This window comes from Trachurus japonicus, chromosome 1 (genome assembly GCF_045865225.1).
Source record: "Trachurus japonicus isolate A0001 chromosome 1, Traja_1.0".
Taxonomy (NCBI): Eukaryota; Metazoa; Chordata; class Actinopteri; order Carangiformes; family Carangidae; genus Trachurus; species Trachurus japonicus.
The window spans coordinates 24,011,694-24,026,309 of NC_140907.1; the positions used below are offsets into that span (position 1 = coordinate 24,011,694).

At 40.0% G+C, this 14,616-nt stretch overlaps 1 protein-coding gene across 7 annotated transcripts in view; it reads right to left on the bottom strand.

Moving 5' to 3' along the window:
* inpp4b (inositol polyphosphate-4-phosphatase type II B) overlaps positions 1–14,616 on the bottom strand; it is a 145,755-nt gene that overhangs the window by 37,198 nt on the left and 93,941 nt on the right. For all 7 annotated transcript variants that reach the window (XM_085781515.1, XM_085781562.1, XM_085781551.1 and 4 more), the window contains 3 exons: positions 13,910–14,040; positions 7,714–7,818; positions 3,253–3,361 (listed from right to left, as the gene is read on the bottom strand). In XM_085781515.1, the coding sequence (XP_085637641.1) occupies positions 3,253–3,361; positions 7,714–7,818; positions 13,910–14,040 (345 nt within the window). The remainder of the gene's footprint in view (positions 1–3,252; positions 3,362–7,713; positions 7,819–13,909; positions 14,041–14,616) is intronic.

A 14,616-nucleotide genomic window follows, 5' to 3' on the forward strand; every position in this document is an offset into this window, starting at 1 on the left:
AAAACCGTTGGGCCCAGCGGCCTAATTAAGCCAACATCTCCAGTGCATGGCTAATTAATAGTGGAGAGAAAATTAATGAAGAGCTTGTGGCCTGCTGCTGACAGCCAGCAGGAGTAAAATGCAGCTACGTCAGCAGTGTGCCCTGTAGCACTCCAGGTGACTGCCAAAGCCTCCTTTGTCATTTAGACAGCACACTCTAATCAGAGATTTCACACCAAGCCACTGCCACATGGCCACAGTCAAAAAAAAAAAAAATTAAGTTTGCAATTTCTTATATTTTGGAAGAACTGTTTTCCAACCAGTTTCTTTTAACTGCAAATTCCCATCTGTTATTGAATCCTCCACTGGGCACAGATCTTGCATCAGTTCTCAGAATAACAGCCAAAGCTTTCCTCAGTGAGTCAGACAGGAGCTGCTAGAAACCCTGATCTGAGACCAGATAAGTCTCAAGGATAGTGCCAACGTCCCCACAGAACCTGAAGCAGGCCGATTCCAGTTCAGGCAAAAAAAAAAGAAGAAAAAAAAAAAACACGAGCAAGCTGCTGTCCATCAGCATGGAGTCCCAGCCACTGCCAACGTCCTGTCGCTCACACAGAGGAACTGGGAGGAAGTTATTTTGCTGGACAACATGCTGCTAGTCACATTAAATCTGAACATCGGCCCCAAGAGACTCTATTAAACGTGTGCAATGTTTCAACCACTCTGTGTGTCCCAGAAACGTGTCATTCAACAGCTCTGCTTGACCACAACGTCTGGCAGAATGACAGGGCCTCCTTCCTCCTCCTCCAGAATTCAGGGACACATGCAGCGAGACGGGGACTCGACTGCACAGCGGCTACACCAGCTACACACAGTTGACCTTACAAAGCGATGTCTTTCCCCCACATTCGGCTGTCTGTGCACAAGTCAAAAACATGTTCTATATCTTCTACTCCCAGACACGTACACGCCGTCAGTGCAGTTAAAAAAAAGTACCATAAAATCTGTCTCCAAAAAAGTGTGTTGCATCGTTATGCAGATTAGCTGAATAATTCAACAGAGGCTGTTAATGAAAGATTAGACCACATCAGCAAATCCACAGCTATGTCTATAGGGTTCAATTAAAAACGGATAAAAATCCAGTGACTTTTAAAACAGCCATTTAAGTGGGACTGTACGCATTAATGAAAGATAAATGCTCTTGCCCTGTGTGTACATGTGCAGGGTATCTGGAGGAATACTAAGTGTAGCTATTGATTAAACTCTTTCCTGGCCCATCCTGAGAGACAAACTACATTGCATACTCTGGTCATTGCCAAGTTTGGCCAATGCAGGTTTTTAATGGATCTGGAAAGAACACCCCTCCTTCTCTTCTAGTGTCCAGGGAACAAAGACGAATAGCTCTTTTATTGCCCTCCTGGTAACACCTCTGTGCTCAGGTTTTCTTTTTTTCTCCCCCTTCCTCAATCCTTTTCCATCTTCTCTTTGATGAATTAATATCACATTGAATAGCCAAGTTTCACATCCTGCCGATTGTTTCCCTTTTAATCAAATGTGATTACAAAAGGCTGCTTCTGAAAGGGAAGGAGGCAAAGTGGGAGAAGTATGAGTGTGCGCGCCAACGTGCATGCACATGAATCTCTCCTCTGCTGAAACAGGCTGACTTGCAGTGCAATTAAGTGACTCGACTGGACCCGCACATATGACTACAGTACCTCACACATTCAGACACACACAACAAAATACCTCACCTTGTTCTTCAAGGCTAAATATTTGGTCAGACATTTAGTGCATGTATAATAAAAGAGAATTAAACCTAGAAATGGTGAGTTGAGTGTGTAATTTAAAGCAAACACACACCTTCATTACAATGGCCACCATGAATTCACAGAGGAACTGAGTTTATTCCTATTCCTGACTGTGACTGACAAACGACTGCATTCCAGGTCAAACACGGATAAGGCTCAGCGCAGGCCGCAGTCAGTTAGCCAGGCGGAAAATTGGAAAATTTAAGCTACAGTGAGTCATTAGCTAAGTCAAATATGAAACAAAAAGCTCTGTCTCCCCGGTGAATTCTTTCTGAAGTCTAATCTCTCATTCAAAGAAAATGATTTCACTTCAGTGGATTCTCAAAAATATGCTAACCTTATCATAGTTCATTCTAGCAGATAAAACTGACCATCTTCAGCAAATTTACTTGTGCACTTTAGCGTAAAGAAGTCCTTTCTTTTTTCCCCCTTCTTTTTCTTTTACTATCAGCATATGCCCCCAACTATTTCCCATCAACTTATCCATTTTATACCCATACCTCAGCCCTCTCCATCTTGCCTCTCTTCCCCTCTTTCTTGAGCTGCAAACTCTGTAACTAATTGGATCTTGCATGGTCTGTAATGACTTTGCACTCTATGGGGAGCTTTGGGAAAAATCACCCTTCATTTCTTCTGGCATCACTCAAGTGACCACATACTGAACTCCAGAGACATATATGTACCTCCATCCCACAAACAAAGAGAAAAGACAGCAGAATTTGACAGGATACTGTTGATCTCAAGTTTGAAGATGTGACGGTCAGTCATGGCACACGACATGTAGATCTATCTTTGTAAGAATCTCAAGTTTAGTCTGAACCAAAGCCAGTACCAAAGCTCAGACCTCTTGCACTGTATTCAGTTTATCTGCAAAGGTTAGTAACCATGACTGTTTGTTGTGTGTATTGTAGATTCATTGGTCTGTCACTTGGTATAGATTGTTATCCAGGTGCACTCTACACAGTTTATAATTATAGTGGTAACAATTTTTCTCTCTTTAAACCTTTGCCTGACCATTTTGTTTTGTTTTGATACCAGTAGCATTTTAAAAGAGAGCTCCAGCTGGCAGGTGGGAAGTTGCAGAAAAATGGGTGGCTCTCCTGTGAGAAGTTAACGTTCAATGTCAAGAGTGAGAAGAAAATGCCTGTCAGGGGAAGGAACCAATGCAGAGGAACTCTACAAACCTTTTCCATCATGCCGGTTGCCTCCAGTCAAATTGAGCTGTCAGAGGCAGTGGAGTTTCGCTCAAAGTTCAACATGGCTCGGCTGTAAGTGACTGTAAGGGGCTACGAAAATCAAGTTCATAGGCCAGGGACAAATTTGTCCGTCACTATTAATTACGCCCAATTTAAATTCTTTTGTCAGTAAAAGCCTTTTTTTTTTTCTTACACAGCATGCTGTATTAAATCCCCTATTTCCTTTACACACTGTGCCTGTGTGCTGTTAATGTTTTTTTCTTCCTTACCTCTTTTTCTCTGCTTCATATCTGCTTAGGAGACGCTGCAGACCACCACACTTAAAGCCCTGGAAATGGGCTGCAGGAGCACCAACAGTGACAATGTCATAGAATGCATCTGCAAAAAGAGAAAAGCAGAGGTAATGGTGTATGAATTACTGAGATGTATAATAAAAAAAGAAGCTCTGGATCACTGGACACACTGGAGGACCTTGGGGTGAGAAAAATATCTTTCAAGCAAATACAATATCCCTGTTTCAATTTTAAAAATAGATTTAATTTTGCGTTGCTCTAATGTGTGTTATATCAACAGCTGATGAAATGTCAACTTATCTTGAACATGAAAAGATTCTTAGATGACAGCCTTATAACGTTATATGATATATGACTATAGTATGTTATGTGTGTTATGCAAGAATGAGTTATCCTGTTTGTCTGTGTAGGTATGTATGGAAATTTGTATTCCCCCTACTAGAGCTCACAACTTTTATAATAATTCTTATGACTTTTTTGTGTTGGTTTTATATTTCACTAGTTATTATTCTATTCTATTTTTGAAGTATTTTATGGTGTGTGTGTGTGTGTGAGAGAGTGGTTTTTTTTTGAGTGCTAAACCTGTCACGAGCATTGATCCCGTTTTTATGAATATACCATGAATTTGTTTCAAGGCTTTGATTCACATCAAAATGTGAGGTTGTGCTCCTTTCCATAAAACAAACAGTAAACACACACACACACACAAAATGGCTCAATTCACAAATAAATGTTTCATCTGAAGGAAGAAAAAAAAGTGGCTCTAACATTATTCTCCACCCTTAGCCAAACATACTTGTTGTTGATCTATATTGTGCCTTTATTGCTGTGTCCTCTCTCACCAGCCACCTTTTTGGTCCTAATGTAGCGCCGGTCCCATGCTGAACCAGAAGGACGGCCAATGTCACAGCGCTTCATTCCAATTTGCACACCGCCGTCAGAAGTAAATAAACACTTCACAGACGGCTAGGCGGGCACAGAGGTGCTTACAACAGGCCTTGTTTTGAATGAGTAATGGATGGGGCTGACAATTAAATCCGAAAAACAGGGGAGGGGGTAAAGAGCGGTGGACAGGGGCTTATGGGGGTGAATATTTTGGAGTGGTTGCAGCGCCAGGTCAGTTAATGAACACCCCCGGGAAGAGTGCACAGCTCTGACCGTAGGAAAACACTGCTTGAAAAATTGTTGAGAATAGAAATTAATGACACGACACAGCCCCAAGTGTTGCCACAGAGATGTGAATGATATGACCAACAGCCCCCCATCCCTTAACAACACCACAATAGACCAATAGTGGTTTGATGTCGGGGCTTTGCTACTACCCACTGCTTCTGCCATTAATTATCCCTGTGCTTTGCCACGAGGCTCCCTGTCTGCCACATGTTTGGCCCCTCGAGTTTTCAGATGTCCAAGTTCCCTTTAATTGGTTCTCCCACAGCAGAAGTACACTTCGAATACAATGGCGGGTTTCAGAACATCAAGCACAATGACCAATTTGTGCCTGATTTGCCTGCTCTTCCACTCACACCATCCTTTTCTCAATACATCAGCAACGGAACAAGCTGTTTAAGTGCGGCGAGGACAATCTCCTTCCAAAAGAGGAAATTGATTGTGGCAGTCAGAATGAGTGGTTATTATTCATACTTAACCCATTCCACAATCCTGTTTAGCAGTGACAAAACATCCTTTTACTTGACCTAAATGAGGGCTGAGCAATGCTTTCAGTTCAGCTTTGCCAAGCTGAGCTTTTTATGCTGGAAATATTTTTGCATTTGTCATTTTAGAGACAGAAGACCGCCATTCCCAGAAAAAACAAATGAATATTGTTCTGAGCACAAAGTGTTTTTTCCCCTCTGATTTCCTTTTTTTGCTGGATGATCAATGGGAAAAATTAAAACGAATGGTTCAGTGTTGTTGAGTGAATTGCATAGCCAAACTCAAGGAAATGCATCACTTCAGAAAATCAAATGGAACAATAGAGCAATTGACTACGACTGGAAACTGAGACTCTGCTCCGTTAAGGAGTGGGTTCATGTTTCCTGTGACTGACTGATTGCAATCATTCATTCCACGTGTTTCTCCTTTTCAAATCGAACTAAATGTGCAATTTGATAGCAATTGGCTATCAGACAAGGTTATTACTGTGAATTAAAACTACAAGGTAGGTATTCAGATTGAATGGCCATTTAGACACAATTTTTTTTCTGAGCTGTTTTACTATTCACATCGGTGTTCCTGTTCTTTGGCCTAAACTGCATGAAAAATAATAAGGTAGACAAAAATAACAGAAGCACCTTGCAGTATAATGTAATACAGCTAAACAACACCAAAAAGTGAAGGCTTCAGCTGAATAAAGCTGAATTAAACTCAGGTTTAATTCAGGCCTGTACTGTATTTCACTGCATTAGTATTAGCTAGGTGTTCTTAATAAACTGCTGAGTGCATGTTGTTTATGAAAACATAATTTTACCACTAAATAAGCAATAATAATGGAGTGTGCAGCTGGTGCAGCGGCAAAACATTTGTCAGGGACTCCAGAAGAACACATTTGGCAGTGTTTGCAAGTGGGAGGCTGGTGTGGGACTGCATCCTGGTTGGTTATGGTTTCTGCAAGGAGGAGATGGGATCTGAGGAAACGGTCTGAGCTTCACTTCATGTTGCACCATTTCATCAAGATGTCATATGACAAAAACAACTGACAGTTAATGCCTACCTTTGTTTAGTGGGTAAAATTTGAGTGGCTTTTAAAATGCGTTTCATTTATGTGTCTGTATTTATTTTTGTTTATTATACAGTATAAAGCATAACTATATGCAGAAAAAAAGAGGGCTAAGGTCCCTGCAGATTCAAATGTGGATGATTCGTGGATGGTTTGCACCAGTCAATCATCGGGCCACCAGGTCACATTGTGTGTTCTTGCAGTTAATACTGTAAAAGGTTTAGGATTATTTATAAAAATAAGAACAGTCAGTTCTTTACATCTCTCTGCTAGAGCTCTGCTTTTAAAAGACCAGGCAATTTAAGTGTGTTTCAAAAGATGGTAGAGAGTGGAGAAAGATAATATACTGAATCTAAGTGGATTAAAGGTATTCTGTAGAAAATCTCTGAGATCTGAAAAAGTGTGCATCAAAAATAAATTATACATCTCTACAAAAACATGTAATACCAATGTGGGTACAGATTTCATGGATGTGTAGTTATCTTGTGTCACTGAATATCCCAGTATGAAGAATGACAGTTCAAAGGGCACTGTACATGTCAGAGCTCACTGCTGCATGAATGTCTGCATGCTGCACGTGTCTAGCAATGTCTCTTTTCATGATCCCACAGACATTTGATCGACATGTTTGATGAGAATATGCGCAGTCTAAGTGTTGGTTAGACTAGGGGGAAACGGAAAGCTTGTGCACAAAAAGTGCATTCAGTAAAACATTAACTGAGTTGGACAATTATTTTTGAATATTCTCCATTTGTATGAAACATTGTGACTCAGCTATTTCTATGCCCTGTGGTTTTGCTTCTTTTTAATATCACCCATATTTCTTAATTAATACCATGAAGCCTATGGGAGCTGTGTCTATCTGTCAGGAGTGTTCCTCCAGGTACTGCTGTAGTATGGTGGAGTGTAATCACAGATCACATCAGTTTAAACACTGCTGCCGCGCACTGAGACAAGACGTGCATCGGCCCAACAGGGGGCTAGTGTCAGTGTGTCAATCACAATCCATTGACAAATTCTCCTGAAGCTTCTTCATCTCAACTTTTCCGCCCCTTTTTTCTGCCTTGACAGTGCAAGACAGTGGCAGGATTGTATCATGTCTTTATTTTACTTATTCTATTTGCCATTCCTGATGTTTCTACTGAAAAAAACACAGTTTATGTCCAGATTTGTCCATCTATAACTCTTCATCTATCACCAAGTGTATAGTTGAAATGGAGTTCACACACAGATAGTGAGGCAGCAGCTAGTTGTGGTTATATACACAGTAACTATGCTGAGACACAGATTCAGTTCCAGGGCAGTCACACACTCTGCCAGCCAGAGAGCAGAGCTGGAGCAAGACAGCCTGGTCTTTCTCTCTGGAAAAGCACAAAGGGCTTAATTAGTGGTTTGCCTATCTTTCCCAAGCCAAGTTAATCCTCACCTTTCAGCCTGGGTGAGGACCTAGAAACACCCTGTCGCAGCCCACAGGGTGTCTCTGACAGATGGAGATGTCAGGCATATAGAAAGACAACAATAAGTGACAGCCACAGCAACTTCAGTTTATAAAATTGTGTGTCATGTGTTGTGGAAGCTGTATTTTAGGTCACAACTGGATTCAGCCCAAAAGCTCCAGTCTATTGAACTTAGGTGCTTTTCGAGCCGGTCTAGAAAAAGCATGAAGTCGGTATGTGTCACATTAAGTCTGGGATAAGGCTAAGGCAGTCATGTGGTACCTGTTTTTCTGGGGCACGTCACCCTCATCCTCTGGGTGTGCAGGTTTATTGGGATGAACTCCAGAGATTTCTGGGCTTTGCAGCAGCTTGGCTTGAATGACCGACCTGAAAAACCAGAGATACAAGTATGTCATTTTGTCATGAAACATAATTGTGTTGGCAAAGCAGTAAAAACATCCCAAATATAGCCTTGTGTTTCACAGAAAGCCCTTACCATCTGCTATAGTTATACTATGATCTTTCCAACATGACCGCTTTGTATATATTTTCCTCTGTATTGTCTTGCTAATGTGCTTTTGAAGAGAGGAACAAAGGCACAGAAAAAGATTAACAAACATATAAAAAATTGGATTGATGTTTAAATGTTCTCTTTGATTCTCATTAAAAGAAAAGTTGTGTGTAACTGAATGACTGTAGATCTATTCAATGAAGAACTGAATGACAAAGGGAATACATTGCACCAAATTAAGATCCATTGAAGTTAAAGGTTGTAGGAGTAGCTGTAGTGCAGATTCAATTACATTGTGTTTGGGGTGTGGAGATTTTCAGAACATAATGGCACAATATTCAAAGTAAAGTGCTTGTAAAGAAATGTATAAAATCCAACGATGATTTTCATTTGTCTTCAGTGAGTGGTTGCTTAATGAGCAGATGCTCTCAGAGAACTGTATAACAATCAGACAATCACAGATTCAGAGTCGTGAGACCGAATCTACTCAGACATTTCCCCAAAGAAAGTAAAAATGATACAAATGACATAAACGCTATTTTAAAACAGTGTTGCATTAGGTTACAATTAAACCTATATTAAACATCCAAGTCATTCCACTTTTAATGACCCAGGCAGGATCATTTAACGCACGTCTACATATATATATCAAACAGAAAAATGTATCAATTAGAGATGAACAAGCATCTCAAAAGTAGCTCATTTTCAATCAGCTGCTTATGACATCCACTAATGTGCAGTGTAATCCTTTAAGCACAGGATTTTATGCCCTTTGCAGCCACTGCTTTATTCAGAATGTCCAATTAAAATTTTCTGCCAAATGATGAGTCTTTGTTTGTGGCTTATGATGAGCTCAAAATCACAATCTGACTCTCCATGTTGACTGCTCAAATCTAAAATATGTAAATAGGGTTGAGACTAAGAACAATCGAGCGGCAATGGAAATTTCAACAGTGTGCGAGATGTAATTCACTTAAAATCTTCAGAAAGTCTTCAGAGCAGGTTAAGAAGACCAAAAAGCATGTCATATTACAAAGGGTGTCTACTGGTTTGGCACTGAAACTTTTAATTAAATCCTTTTTTAAGAGAAATTACTTTGAATTTCCTCTCTTCACTATTCACGACAAGTGACAAACAAGTTCTTAAAAAACAGTGAGAAAAACACTAGTTTCATGCTTTGCAGCTTGTATTATGTATATTACTGTATGTGGGTGTAGAGAAATCTCATTAATTCATTAATCCCAACTGTCACATAAAAACCAGTATGTACAATTTTGCAGTGCTGGGATCACAGATTTTATCTGACACACACCTCTGCCTTTACTGACTTGACATTTTACCCTTAAACTGTCTATTGATACAGATTTATTTTTCCTACCTGTCTTCTGTACATCTCTTTGCCTTCAAGGGCTGTGGCTTATCAAGACCAAAAGCTTTTTATGATGAGAGTCAGATTCACAACAATCAGGAATGGAGCATTTATTGTTTACTTTTTTTTCATCGATCTTATCTTATAGCATTTGTTTGTAAAATTCAGTAATTAAGAAATAGATTGTGTTCATCACTTTGGGTAAAAAATAATATATGAACGTTAAGTAACAAATGTGTCATGATTCCTCTTTAAACTACAGTGAAGTCTTATGTTCTGTACTTGTATGGCACCACCAAGCTGTAGTCCCGTCTTAAGCTGCTACGGTTTCTGAATATTATGACTGGCAATATTTTTATTAACAACTCATACAGTATGTCACAGATAATTGACAGTTACTGGACATAATATTTGATTTGCGTGTCTGTGTGGTAGTGCAGTACAGTGAAAGAATCAAACTGTGTTTCTTAAAGCTCCTACTGTACCATCAGTTCATTGCTGCATAACAAACAAAAATGCAAAGTAAACTCTTTCACGCTTTCTCGCTTGTCTGTCTCACATGTGCTGAACTTAACTGAACTATGCACACTGTTTGCCCCTGAAGCAACCCAGTACAGACCAATTAGAGCCCCAGTTTTACAAAAGGTCTAAGTTAAAACCTGTTCCCTGCCAGAGGTAACAACACCAGTTTTATGAGGTTGGCCAAACATGAAAACAAATCCACCGTTATTCTATTGCTGGATAAAATGCTGAAATTTCTGACCCTCACCAGCTGCAATGTGTTATCACAGAATTGGAAAACACTTATGACTCAGCTGGAGCTAACAGTGATATGTCTCATTATTTTCCAACACTGAAAATCAATCATGTCTACTACTATGGTGGTAAAAGATTTACTGCAACTGATCAAAATGTGAAATGTAAAGACCAACAAATAATGTAGTATTGCACAGTATCTATCTATCTAAATCCTTGTCTTCAAAGGCTCTATATTGTAGAGAGATCTACATTATATCTTTATTACAGTCAGTCAGTGTCCATTCAGTGTAATTCAGTTCTGTGTACTATTAATACTATGTTGAAAGGGAAAAAGTACTTTTGAATACTTAGGTGTCTTGAAGATCAAGTACTTTGACTCAAGTATTGCAGCATTGTTGACTAGTTTACTGCTACGGTCGAGATATGGAAATTATGAGAGTTAAATGCTAATATCATCAGTGACAGTACCAACATACAGTACTGATGTTTAGCAAAGAAGGCAAGGAAAAAACAAACAAAAACAAACTATGGGCCTCATTACTGGTTGTGCAAATTTTCGTCACAGGGTAAGAAGTAAACTGGTCGAAATATTCCAGCCAGCGCCTCAGCTGTCATCCCTGCTCGATGGGTTCCCACAGTCGGCTGCAGAGCTCTGGGGACCTGGCTAATCGAGCTAGTGACCGTTGTAGGTTAGATGAATTAGCCATATCAGATCCCCATCTGTCTGCCCAGGTGGGCTGGCTTTGTGACAGAAGGGCTTCATGCCAGCAGTTCTGACCAACATCTGGTCAGTATCTCTTCTCTTAATCTTTTCTGCCGTTTCTTTGCTCTAAGCCACTTTTACGTACAACTGATATCATACCAATACTAATAACGCAACTGGAAAAGCCAAGCTAAAGTGTCAGGTACTGTATTGCAGATCAAATTCTGAGCAGTGGGCACGTGCTGCGTGAATGGTGGAGTCAGTCAGAGTGTGAAGTGTGAAAATCGATGCCTTTTTAATAGTTTGGTCTTCTATTTTTTAGGGCTCTTTTTTTATCACTATTTTTTTTTTATGTTAACTGTAGTAACTTGAAAAATAGCAAATGTCTGCACTTCAGAGTAAAACATCTTCACCTAGAGGCACACAACTACAGAGACTATTGTTCTAATACAGATATTACAGAGAAAAAGTAAGATATGAGCGATCATGTCCATCTGTCTTGCTATCTGTGCAATAACTAGCTTTACTGCCAGCCCTACGGATATATGACACCACCTTAATCTACAAGTCGTAGCTCTGGGCCTTAGGCTGTAGTTATCCCATGAGCGGAGCGTAAGAGTAACTGGCAGATTTGTGCAGAGAAGTGCTTGCAATTCTGGAGGTCCAACAATGGCCCTGCTAATACTGTAGGATGATGTATATGCCTTTAATTTGCCGGCTTGTAAACAATGGATGTTGGGATGACTAATTTATGAATGGAGTTCAGTTATTAGAGCATCTGAAGAACTGTATTCGCTGAGGTCAGCTCATCATTAAAAATGGATATGCTGAACCTGAACATGGGGACTCTACTTCAACCTCCCAGGAGTGTTTCTCCTCTTCCTCTCCTTCTTCTACCACCTGCTGTTTTCTTTCTTACAGGTAACAACTGAATGAAATTAAATGTGTACGGATCACCTATTCTTGTTTGTGCTTTAAAATCCTCCTGACTCAGGACTGACCTTAATTTAAATGTGCATTAGAGTCAGCCTCTAATTAATATAAATGTACAAATAATAAGGGAAGCAACCCTCAGAGTCATGGAAAAACCTGCAGGACCCAACTATTTTTAAAACATCATTAAAAATGTAGAAAGTACTAACTCAATTTTACACTCTGAATCTTCCCATTCACTTTGTTTTGTTGTTTAAATACCTAGACATTACCATAAGATGTAACAAGGGTTCAGCCAGCTTACAAGACACCTTGACATTTAGCTCTTATAAAGATGGCACATTGAAAGCAACAACAAACTGTAGCACCTCTAACCCTCAAATTTCTTAATTTGTATGTACACACAATTAATAAAACAGTGAGGCCAAACTTCATATTTGCCGCCATTTATTCAGTTTTAGTAATTATCTCTGCTCATCCACTGGTCTTCATGCTCTGCCTCTGCCACACACCCACCGTCTCTTTTTGTCTCTTCTCGCCACCTTTTTTGAATCACATTAGTTATCAATAATTAATCTGTGGCAGTTTGCCCACCCTGCTTGTGTATTAATTTCTGTCATCCTGTTAAGTTAATGCAGGCCTGGATTAAAGTGGTGATTTGGGCGAGGGCTCCTCGGTGTATTGCAACATCTGGGCCACACAAGGGACTTGTCAGAAACCATAATAACCAATGCCACATTATCCATTCCCCTTGCCCTCAACCCCCTCCCTCAGAGCCCAGACAGACAGTGCACAGGCTTAACAACCCTCATCTCTTATCAGCTGGGCAGAGCAAAAAAGCAACAGAGACAAATATCTCATTATGGCGATGAGAGTAAATCACCGGTCATAATGTTTCTATGTCCACAGCTAGTGAGGCTATGCAGAGGAATAGATTATGAAGAAAAGGGAAAGAAATTAAGAGGGACAAACCCAGAGAGATTGATCAGTCTGTGAACTTTTTAAAGTCTGTCTGCTTTTAACATCACATTTTTCATTGGAAATCATTTAATGAGCTTACATAATGTATTCCAGACACCAAACAGTTGCTGCTTTGTACAATAAATTGAGTCTACGTCAACACCTAGTACTCTGTCTTTTCATCCTGCTTTTAAGTATTTAACAAAACACAAGTGGATCACCAAAGTACTTTTCAAATGTATTAAGGCACCTCATCATCACTGGCTTTCTATGGCATTATCACATGTTCAGTGTTTCTTTGTTGAGTGTTAAATGAGAAACAGCCTAATTACTTTCCCTGTACAAATTTAAGCTAATGTGTGGATTAATTTTATTATGTAAAACATTTGCAGAAAGTGTGCAAAAATATTTGCATACTAAGTGGAACACTGAGTATTTGTAAATGAGATGCAAGACTTGTGTTTTTGTGTGCACATGGTAGAGATTATTTTTCTATGTTGTACATGGCAAACAGTAACTTTAAAACAAACACAGAGAAAACATGGGCACATACATTTCACTTGCCCCTGATGAAACCTGTGTTGCTATGGAAACTCTTTTGACAGCAAGCAGAAACACGAACAACAGCTCACTAAGCTCTCCATCGACATAAATCACCCAGAATACATCCCTCAAGTCAAAATTGTCCGCTCTGTCTGGACTTTACCTGACAGGTTTGGGTCTGCTGCTGTGTTTTCATCTGTGACTGGGTTATGACAGTGTCAACATGGCACATGTCAGGCAACATTACAGACATCATACAAGCCACTCACTCAGAAACCACATTGCTCTACTGCTCTGACGTGCTACAACAATGTTTTTCTTCTTAGCAAACATTTTAATTTACTTTTGAAAAGAGAATAATTGATCGCTTGATAATACATGCGGTGCCATCTGTACACTGTAAATCACGGCCAGACGTGCTCCTTCTACTGTTTCAAAGTGCAGGTGTATGCACAATGTTGTATTTACATCAATAGGGGAAAACTGATTAAAAAAAAGGTCTTTCTGTACATTCAAGGACAATGTGATAAGAGGAGAGAAAAAATGTTAACAGACAATCACATACCTCATGACATGACATTGCATGACATCAGAGATCAAAAGACATTTGAGAGAGCGATTGAACCAAGGACATGTGTGTGTGTATGAATGCATGTGTGGACAAAAGTATGAATACAAAATGTACTAGGTGCGGTCGTACCTGTAATCTTGTCCAGCTCAGCCAAGGTCTCCTGGTAGGAACCGATGATTCCTCCGTATCGTGTCATCACTTCCTTCCTTAAGTTGTCCCAGTGAGGTGAAAGCTCCCCCAGCTCCATCAGATCCTGCACCCTACAGATAAACACAGACTCATAAGGACCTCTGTGGTTTGTAGAGAAACGAATGTATAAGACATGATACAGTATATTGTAATTTAAAGAAGAGAGGGGGAAAAAAAGGATGCGTTATATTGTAATGCTCTATTGACATCTCTGCTGCTTCCCAAAGTCCTTTCAAAATGTGAAAAATATTTCCGTTAGGGTACAAAAATGATTAACAATCCTGGCAGAAACAGGCTTGCACAAAACTGCACCAGCCACACACACACACACACAAACACACACACACACACACACACACACACACCACACACACACACACACACACACACACACACACACACACACACACACACACACACACACACACACACACACACACACACAGTAACAACCTGAAGCACCCTGTGCTGAGCCAGATAAACACATTTTTGAACCTCGGGCTATAGCTGCTGCCCACTTATGCACTCTGCCCTATCAAATTCCTCCTCATCTCCTACTATTCTTTTACCATTACTTAAACAACAGCTCCATCTGGTCTTCACTGGTGTCACTGGAGTGATCAGTTGCCTGTCCTAGCTGTGCCTGC